The 11,423-nt window shown below is 40.4% G+C and overlaps 1 protein-coding gene across 1 annotated transcript in view; it reads right to left on the reverse strand.

Annotated features, from left to right (window-relative positions):
- LOC137267555 (uncharacterized) overlaps positions 1-11,023 on the reverse strand; it is a 53,339-nt gene extending 42,316 nt beyond the window's left edge. The window contains exon 1 of the mRNA XM_067802031.1: positions 9,450-11,023. Coding sequence (XP_067658132.1) covers positions 9,450-11,023 — 1,574 coding nt within the window. The remainder of the gene's footprint in view (positions 1-9,449) is intronic.
- Between the last annotated feature and the right edge of the window lie 400 nt (positions 11,024-11,423).

The raw sequence follows: 11,423 nt of genomic DNA on the forward strand, positions 1-11,423 counted from the left end.
TTCAATTGGTAGGTAACTGAACGCTATTTCCATAGATTTTCTTTGATGCCAATCATTAATTTAACAGCCGGTATAAGGATCGGTTCCGTCACATGGCCCATAGACGCTGGTCCAGCCTGCACAGCTAACAACATGGACATTGATTGTGTGTGGTTTTGTTTTATGTATTTTTTTCAATATTTCTCAATCGCTGAGTCAGCAGTATTGTATCTCGTTGCGAAGAAGAAAGGAGACAGGATTGAATGGAGCCTCCTCGCGTCGATACTAAGGCGAGCAGAGACATGCTTCTGTAACGTAACCAGACGTGTGAAATGCAATTTGGTTTCTTATGAGAGAGAACCAGATGCCCCAATAATGCTTGTTTAATGCTAATTTGGAAACTGATATTTTCGTATCTTTTGATTTCATAACATGGCTGAGATGTTTCAATACTGCTTCAGAAATTTGTAAAGAGAAGCAGAATAATTCCGTTTTTGTCTGTTAAGCACAGTTTTTGTCTGTTAAGCACACTTGATTAGATCATCCATCTTGTCCGGGGAACAAGATTACAGCATCGCGCCCTCTACCCTCACCCTGTATTGTTCCCATGGTGAAGAGATGAAGTCGAGCTGAGCTGAATTTCTTCCAGAATGATTGTCCTATGATCAATAGTTATCTATATCACGGCGTGTCTACTTTGAGTAGGTGAATGAGTAAGTGAGTCTAATTTACACGACACTTTTATCAATATATCACCAATATCGTGGATCACCAGAAACTGGCTTCCCACATATGTGGAATCAAACACTGGGCTTTGACGTGACGAGTGAACACTTTAACTACTCGGCTACCCCACCACTCCTCGGCTAGTAAGGCTAGCTATTCTCGAAACGTTCGTAGCCCTTCGAACTTCCTACGCCCATCCCTGACATCAAAGATAATAATTCATAGGACTACGGCCGATTCGAGAATAAGGGCCCAGGAGGCTTCGACTTCACGCTTTCTTGCCCTGTCTTTCGTTTCTCCGAGTTTCCTTGAACAATTTCAAAACCTCAACAATAGAGAAATTAAATCATCAATCTCGACTGTGGCGAAAAACAGATTCCATGGGTCGAAAAAGTCAAATAATTTATGATGGATCTTTGGGTTCCCTGGCATCCTACTCTTCACGTATATGTCAACGCGAATAACTGCATGAGTGCTTTATAATAATAACAGTCTAAATCAATGTTCACTCACACGCCACTTTACTTAAATGTCGACGAAAATAACCAAAATATCAATTCACTCAATCTCCCAGTCTACTTCTACCTAACTTCACGCTATTAGTTGTTTCCTTGTGTCCTATTTTCGGACATTGCCGCTTTTCAGCATAAGAGGAAGTTGGACAAACGCCTGCTGTTGTTTTGTAATTTGAAGTTTGCCGGAATGCCCAGTATATTCACATAACATTTAAAGCAAAATGTATTGATTTTAATCAGTAATCGAAGTGTTACTGAAGCAGTGATTTTTCAGACTTGTCAGGTTTGATGCAGGGGTTATGTAATGGCAAGAATTAAGGGCCTGGCGCTATTTTTCTATTCTTAGAATCAGATTTTGTATCCCAGTATCAGAGATTTACAAAAGGACGGACATGTTTCTCTCAGGAATCAGGAATCAGGATGTTTACACTCGTAAATCATGCAAAACGACATACACACACACACATACACACACACACATACACACATACATACATACATACATACATACATACATACATACATACATACATACATACGAAGGGCAAATGATGTTTTTACACATATTAATATGATATAAGTATATAATTAAAAGGGAGAGAATACAATTTTGAATTGAGGTTAAACCGAACAATTGCTGTACCAAAGGATGATAGTCAGAAATCATAAGGGAAATACATTCTGAACACACATGCTCATGGCATCCATATTCATGAACTGCACTTAGGGACCGTTCATAATTTATGGGGGTTAGGGGGAGGGTGATGATGATTTTAAGGGGGGACGGGTCAACCATTTTGTTCTGGGGCGGTAGGGATCATCAGTGGGAATCAGCAGTTTCGTACTCAGTAATACTTCAAAATTATGCTGAAATATCGTACAGGGAGTCACCTACTACATCCATGAATCTTAGGGGTGGTGATGTCATTTACATTGTCATCATCACCCCATGGCCATAAATCATGAACGGTCCCTTACAGTACTGTAAAAAGCCACATGTTTGGAGAAGGAGGGACATTTGGAAAGACCAGAACAATGACCTACAAGTCAACACTTGGTAGGAATATCCTTGTCATGGTAGGTCACTCGTGAATATGCATAACCATATTTCTACTAATGTTTCCTGACGTTTACTGTCTAAAGCTGACTCAAATATCGCATTACGTATACACCAATGTTTCATAGTGGCTGAAAATGAGATAAAAAAAACACATTTGTTTGATGGTGATATATTTGACGCAAGTATAATTGTGACGTTCGGGGCTTAGCTTTGTAGAGGCAATAATTATTATGACGCTTCTAGTTTTGGTGTCAAATCCAATTTGGAAGTTTTGAAGAATTTAGACGACCTATAACGTTTTAATGTCGTTTGTAACTTGTGGGTCACATCCAATTTTCGAGCGTAAGCTTCTTTTCAGTGTAGACAAATTTTATGGATAACACCTTTATTTCGTGAGTACGACGTTTCAATACTGTGTACCGCTGCCGTTGCACTCGCAAAATTTAAAAAGATGTTGTTTATAGTTTGTCTATATTGCACTTCCCAAATTTTCATGACACTCAAGGAATGGATACTTCTTTTGTCCGGTAGTTTACTATACCAACTGATTACATGAGCAACTGACATAAGTGAGTGAGTTTACTTTTACGCCGCACTCAGCAATATTCCAGCTATATAGCGGTGGTCTGTAAATAATTGAGTCTGGACCAGACACTCCGGGGATCAACAGCATGACATCGATCTAGGCTAATGGGATACAATGACATGTCCATCAAATCAGCGACCTTGACCACCCGATCCCGTTAGATGACATGACATCGCAATATATTGTCCAAGTTTCTGCCCACGCTGTACGTGACCAATGTCACCACTGATGAGTCCAGTCACTGTGGTCCTCAGATCAATAAGGCTGACCGCTATTCAGGCCACTGCCCGGATGTTAAATAGCGTTCTTTTGTCCAGTGTGTAGATTCAATCCATGATCAGACATACGCTTAACCACGAGGCGATCCATTGCCCCTCAGACCAAGCCCAGTGCAACTTCCAGCGTAGCCAGTTCGTGTTGCCCTTTCTTTAATTACTGTCTCAATTGCTGACGAATTAGTCAGTAAGCGCCGTCCCTGAGATCACTTGTATTGCACTGATATCAATTTGGCGAGACCGACAACGCCTCCATGCCACGGTATTGACCTGAGTTACACGTGTAATGACATGGCTTAAACGACTTTTTTCATCTTACACAGCCAGACTGATGTGATAATAAGCGATCAGCTTTCACTTGGCCATACACAGAAACAGAATAGGAGCACCATACCCTATATATCATTATAAGAAATAGTCAATACAGTTGAGTCCAGAGGACGAATCAGATTTCAGTTATGTTCCAGTGGACCGTTATCAAATATTTTTGACACCGGGTGTTTGCAAAACAATAATAATAATAATAACCTTCGCCATTTATGAAAACCTTCGAAAACACATGCAGAGACAAGGCAAATGTTCACCTAAGGTCCAAACTGGAACTCGCGTCATACAAAATAGGTCAGTGTGCCAAACACTGAATGAATGAGTGAGTCACTTATCAGTATTCCAGTCCTTTCCGTCGAGGGACACCAAGAAATAGGCTACACAAATTTTACGCACGTGGGGAATCGAACCCGGGTCGTCAACGTGACTAACTATCTATTTAGCCACGTCGCTGTCCCACCGCCCTAGAGGTGCATGAACTCGCCATAAACGTGAAAATGTAGGTAGTTGTTCATTTGTTTTACTCATGTTAAATGTTTCCTCACATTAATACCGGAGTATGTAGAAGAGAACTGATAGTAAATGCAAATATATGGATGATGTGCCACCAATTTTAATCTGCAAACATATTTTCGGTAGTTGTGTGTGCCTTAATCTCTAAACTCACTTACTAGTTAAAACAATAGGAAAGACGGAAAAGTGAGTAGCGGAATAGGGTCCATACTGTCAATTAAATCAAGAGCCACAAAAGTTACATTCTCATTATCACAATGAACTGAACAAAACAAACTGTTCTTGATTTCCCTATCAATTATTCAGTAATCCTTACGTTATATTAAATGCTGGTTTACAGTTATAAATTTTGAAAAATGTTATAAACTCGGGCAAGTATTATGGAAAATATATCGACCTTTCAGTAGCTGCTGCCAATAACTGTATACAACCGATTAGCTTGTCATAATCCGAATAATCAATAGAATACGTATGTTCAACTTAACGTTATAGTAACAATGTAATAGTCAACGTTTTAATGGCGGATACGTAGAGGTTTATTTACAAGGTTGTGGGGTAGTCTAGTTGGTTAATTAAAGCGTTCGCTCGTCAAGCCGATGGTCTGGGTTCTTGTGTCCCCCGCCGTGATATCAGTGCAATATTGCTAAAAGCGGCGTAAAACTATACTCACTAGCGGATCTCTTCGATTTCTGCCCATTTCAAACCCACATCGTACACTTGTAATGCTGCCAAAAGCGAGTTTCAGAGTTCTAACTGCATTCAGAAAGTCACCCCATAACTAGATTAATCTATTAGTTACTTGTAATCACAGATTATTTTCTCTGGCGAATGTTATGTCTGGTCTGCCGCAACACCAGACATGTTAAACTTAATAATATAACATGTAATTGTTTCGTACCCCTACCTTAATCTGATCTGGATATTGATATAGGCATGGAGAACTGTCTCGTCAGTCGATTGTAGTTTCAGTCATCATGTTTCACTTCAGAATGTATGGCATCACCAGATTGCAGTGTACTCCAGACATGGTATGGGTTGTCTGGCATTAGAAAGGATACACCTGTTTTGAGGCCACGAAACGAAGTTTTAATCGATGGTGAAGTAAATTTAATAGTTAAATAACAAACGATGTCACACGCATCATGTCGACGGGTAGCCTTATGATGTAAAATTGAATGCACGCCTCCATGAAGGCTACACCCGTGAGGATACGGGTTAGAACTGATCCTCAATAACCCGTGCTTGGTGTAAGCGGCGACTAAAGGGATCGCGTGGTCAGGGTTGCTGACTTGGTTGACACATGTCATCGGTTCCCATTTACGCAGACCGATGCTCATGTTGTTGGTCACTGGATTGACTGGTCCAGATTCGATTATTTACCGACCGCCGCCATACAGCTGGAATATTGCTGAGTGCGGCATAAAACTAAACTCATCCACTCATTCTAACATGTCGAAGGTTCCCAACTGCGGCTATCGATACTCATTCTGTTGATCACTGGATTATTTACAGCCCATCGTCGTGGAGCTGGAATATTGCTGAGTATGGCTTAAACCACATTGTACACTGGTGGTTACAAAAATACTTACGTGAAGGAGTGAGTGAGTGCCTTTTATGGCAAGAATGGGTTGCTGAAGGCCTGTTCTACAGCGGGACCTTCACGGGTCCTTAAGTGAAGGAGGATAAGTATAGTTCTCAGTTGCGTGTAGTATTATTCATCATTAAACATTACAAGAAATGGGCTTCTCGTGGTACCCATGTAGTACTCATGTAGGGCATAGCACGTAGCATGGGCCATTGGTGCAACGATCGGATGGCTTTAGCTAGTAATCTTCTCACAAACGCATCAAACGTGTAATGACTTTACACAAGATAATCATAATGGGACGATCCATATCTTCTGGGTAATTGATGTCAACATGATTTGAATTTACATAAAAGAACCTGATAAAAATCATAGTGTGATATACAACTTATTTTGACTCGCTTTACTTTATTCGCAACCCATACGGCCGGCGGGGCAACTTGGGAATGGCAAGGTAGTCCTAGCTTGTCCAAGCTAGACACCCAGAAGGATATACACTACAAAAACGGATTGCGGAATATCGCTGGAAGGATCTCAAGGAGATGAATCCAAGACTATAATGTCCATGTGTGTTCATGTGTTTATAAGCTCACAAACTGGCTCTGAAAATACCCTTCTACTGACATTTCTGGCAGAATTTGTTTTCTGCAGAAATTTCTGAAAGATGTTTTTTGTTTTGTTTCTCTGCAGAAATTTCTGTCAGATTTAGTTTTCATTCAGCCAACATTATTGATAATTTATTATAAATTATTTTATACAACTGAGAAACAACCAATTCTCAAGATGCACATTCGTCACATCATTAGGGAAATGTGCATCTGTTTCCTTCAGATAGGAATAGCTGTTGGTTCATATGAAATAGTGTGGGCTCGTATTCTTCACTGACAACATGCTACCGTATCTTCATCTTTCCAATAATGCATATCATTTTACATTTTATCGTGAGTCCCATGCGCTATGAAATAGTTCAGATACCTAACAATCCGTCAACTGAAATACCTTTTCCACCGTTCGTTTTGAATCTTGTTTCATAAGCTTTGAAATTTTGTTGTCCATGAAGATAAAGTTGTGTCAGTTATATGAATAAATTGAAAGTACTGTTTCAATGTTCAAAGCCTATATCTTTATGATTATGACCCAAACATTCAATGCAATATTCCAGCTGAGCTATCTGTAAGAGTTTAAAGTTGGACCAGTGATTGAAATCATGAGCAGTGATCTGCACAATTGGGGCACGGCCCCACGAATCGTGAATATCACCCACCCTGGCAACATGTCCCCTATTACGACAAGCGTGGTTGCTGGAGGCCAGTAGTGCATCATATAAATTATATCATGCTACGTTACCATGCTTGTACTTTGATACAATAAACATCTCAGTCGCCTACTATTAAGTGATCTGCTAGCGCAATAATATTATCATCAACTTCGGATAAGGGTGGAGCCATATATTGTATGTCCGATGGACCAACTGTTTGACACAAAACACGATCTATACCAATATGAGAAGGTTCTCGTGGCTGAAGAGTGTGCCTAGTGCGAAGATGTTATTTTTATACAGTTAATTCTCGCAAAACTAGTAAGTGGAAAAAACTCTTATGTAAATACTTCCCTTTGTTTCTAGCACACTGATTATAAAATTATCATCATATTATTCCTGATAATTGGATAAAATCTGTTATCTAGATGCATTTCCTTCATTTCAAAGAAATAAGTGTCCTTGTAACTGTGACTTGAAAAAGTACAAAAGCAGATTCAAAGGTCGTTGGTTCATCACAAAAACCAGTTAAGTAAACAAAGCCCCTTTTCCGTGATACCTTTATTTTGTACCACATAAGTATTCACTGCCTATTCGCAGCCTTAAACGTGTGGCAATAAAGACACTGAATGCGTTACGATAAATATTGTTTACTAATTAATAACATGGGTAGTTTTATGACCTTTACAAAAGAATACGACTGCAACAGTATGATATTAATAATACTGAGTCCTAAATTAGTGTATTCTTAGTACTGGTGTCAGTACGTTCATGACATCGCAAGAGTTTCGACCTTTACAATGATTGTATTGTACACGCAGATCGCTTCATTTTAAACATTTTACAGTGTGAAGTCAGTTCAGATGTATTTAGAGTTATGACATTGGAAGGGGTTCGACCTTTCTCAAAGATTGTAATTTTATGTTCACAGACTGCAACATACTATGACATTAATGATGCCTACAGACACAGCATGACAAAACAAAACATGTCTTCAGTGATAATGACAGCTGGTTTAATACGTCGCAAGAGGATAGGTCTTTATCAAAGATCATATTTACATAGACTGCAACATTGTATGCTTTAATGGCACGGACAGAATTTGACACAACGGGACAAAAGTATTGCATCGTAGTACTAAAGTAACGTGAGTGGGTCTAATGCATAGCAAGACGTTCGGCCTTCATCAAAGATTGTATGCGTACATGGGTGCACCATTGTATGTTATTAACAATACTGACAGATACAACATGACACAGACATTGTATCTTAAAACTAATGTAAGGCCTATATCAAAGATTGTATGAACACAGACCGACTAGCTTTCAACATGTTACTGCGTGAAACAGTGAAGGTAGTACTGATGTAGCTAGATATATGACAATGCAAGAGTTCAAACCTTTGTCAATGATTGTATGTACAGAGATTGCACCATTGTGTGGTATTAATCCTACTGACAGAATTTCAGCCTTCATCAAAGATTCATGAACATAAACTCCAACATTGTATGACATGTCACTGATATGGCGTGACAACACTTATACTAGTACTAATGTCAGCAGGTTTATGACATCGAAATTTCAGCCTTTATCAAAGATTCATGAACATAAACTCCAACATTGTATGACATGTCACTGATATGGCGTGACAACACTTATACTAGTACTAATGTCAGAAGGTTTATGACATCGAAATTTCAGCCTTTACCAAAGATTCATGAACATAAACTCCAACATTGTATGACATGTCACTGATATGACGTGACAACACTATCTGTATACAGAGCATGATCGTTTCCTGTCGTGGTACATGCTGATAGTTGCTCTGTTTATCGACATATAATGGTGCTACAGGAAGCATCTGTTTGACTTGTTTTTGTGATGGATGGTTCTTGCATTGTTAGTTTAATGCATTTATATTGCTTTTATGCATATCAAGATTCTGTTAATGGAATCTTTTTTTCTGTTTTTCGACATTTAAATTGTTTAACATGAGCGATGGGAAGGAAATCATCATGGTTTACATTTTATACTGCCAAACAAGCATCGTTCTATCATGAATATTGCTTGTTCAGCAACGCGTTTGCTTCATAACATTTCTTATCAAAGGCTGCTTCCAGAAATCCCCAAACGATTGTGTTTTTACGTTGTTATTCTAATTTGCTTTTTACGTGTGCCCCATAACATCGATTATTAAACGCTCTCCTTCAAGCCCCAGTTCTAAAATACGTTGACTGTTGAATTATTTACGAAGTTGTTTGATTGATGTTTGATTGAATTGTTTACATTTGAATGCAGATGATTCCGTGGAAGAAAATCATTTTCACTATCTCTGTCCTCCCTCAAGATGGCTTTCAAACGGTGACATGGTAGACATGCGGTGGATATTTCCATTTACGTATCAGTGACAAAACTCATGTCCTGTTCGTTTCCTATTTTGACTTGTACCATATGTAAAGACGAATTTACTTGCCTTTGTATGTGTATCTGGTATCATTACTGCTTGAGTCACTAATGCATGTTATGAGAGTCGTGATCGACTCTGCTGTCAGGAAAGACTCCTTGACAGGTTTTTATGGAGAGGACTCTGTTGATTTCTACAACTTCAAATGAAACTTGGACTCACCTGAAAAGCGTCTGGAACGTGTACCAAGGCCATGGATCCGGAACGAAGGAGGAATTAAGAACTCCGTACACTCCAAACACTGTATACAGTTGCAACAGACACGCAAACATGAAAAGGAAGGTAATTGAATAAGTAATATGGACAGCCCTCTGAATCATCTTACTCTGCCGAATTCTCAACAAACTTATTGAGGATGGTTTGGTTCTGAAATTCACTGACAATGTACTGCTGTTTCGTTCAAGGTCGGTACTGTCAAAATCCTCCAAGATTGGCCTACACTGCTGTTTATCTCGAACATCCCTTGTGTTCCTACACCTGGATTTAGGAGAATGGAAAACTATTTCCGTGTCCGCCATGTAACCATTCTCCAGAGTTCCTGTAGCTCCAGGTGTGCGATTACGCCTAATCCTTTTACAGTCATCTTCGGAGTCTGGGTCTGACGCACAGTTTTCTGTCGTCTGCCTCTGGATCATAGGTCGTCTGCTCTCCTCGTCGTCAGATAATGACTGGAAATCGGAAAATGTTTGCAGGGGGTGTGTAATTGGTAAACCGTCAACGCCCGTTGAAGACTCCGAATTTGCCTGAGGAGGTGTCTCATCGTCAGATAACAATACCTCCGTCTCCGACCGATCGCTCCCATGTTCCTGAGGGGGTTCCACGCCATCAGATGTAGTCAGTTTCTTAATTTGTATCCTACTGTCTTTTTTTGTCCCGTTTCCATTTTCGTCCGATGACGATGTCGTGTCTACGTCAGTCGCGATGGCTATTGTCATATGATTCTCGTCAGTTATGCGAAGTTTTGGACGGGATAATCGTAATGAGCTTGACGATTTGCTTGTTCTCACCCCTGGCTGGATTCTCCTCGTGCTAAAATTGCCCAATTCCTTTCTAACCCTTTTAGTCTCAGACGCATACTGCGAGAGCCTAAATCCATTACAGATAAAACTGATGCATAGATATAACGATAACACAATAAAAAACCCGCTGTCAATAATGAGCAAAAGCTTGGCTTTGACTTCATAGAACACTATGACTTCTGCTAAAACTATGCAAAAGAGGTAGGATAAAGTCGATGCGAAGAGATACGTACAACTTCGGAGTTTGCTTTTTCCCACGTCAACCTTGGTCATTCGTAAAAGCATGATCTGAATGAGTCCGAACGAGGCACACAGGAAAGGGTAAATAATCTGCGATAACACACCAACGAACACTCCGGAGAAGTTCCTGGAATACCCATACGGATCAACGGTTAGGTACAGAATCCGGAACAGTCCCGAGAGACACAGCAAACACGTTGTATTCAGGACAATTTTCGATCTTCTGATCCTCTGATAGAATTTGAACACAAGACCCACAGAGAGCAGGGAGACTGTTAGGAAGAGGAGGGAGAAGCCGTACACGTGGAATGGCCATGCACGTCCCCACTGTCGAGACGCCAAGTTCCACTCAGGCACAGGTAAAACTGGGTTGCCCACACGTGCATCTCTCAAACTCCCGTTCACATTGTTCTCGGTGGCAGCGAGTGGTCGGGGCAGATGCGAGTGAAATGTAGCACCATTGTCCTCGAGAAACATACAAAAGTCGTGGACTTTCAGAACAAGCTAAACTCCGTGCTCTGACACCTTCCTGGTCCCAAGCATCCGGTGTCTCGTTTGATGTAGTCGAGTCTGCACAGGTATTTCATTCATTAGCCGGTGTCTGGCCAATCAATACACCCATGTGATTTGATCCGCACAAACACTGTCATGGTTTTATGTTGGTTACCCTGTAATTACGTCGACTGTATTGACCGGCAGCACAGGCACGAGTTACCGTGTGCGGGCACGACTCGACACCGGCGCATCTCCTCGTGTGCGTGACGGCCACAAATCACAGGTATCGATGGTATTGGCTGCTTCAAAACCAAATGATAAAACTCAATAGCTGACCGGCGCTATGTCGTGGAAAATGGTGTGTATTCAAGGGCTTTCCAGC

The sequence above is a fragment of the Haliotis asinina genome, chromosome 16 (assembly GCF_037392515.1).
Source record: "Haliotis asinina isolate JCU_RB_2024 chromosome 16, JCU_Hal_asi_v2, whole genome shotgun sequence".
Taxonomy (NCBI): Eukaryota; Metazoa; Mollusca; class Gastropoda; order Lepetellida; family Haliotidae; genus Haliotis; species Haliotis asinina.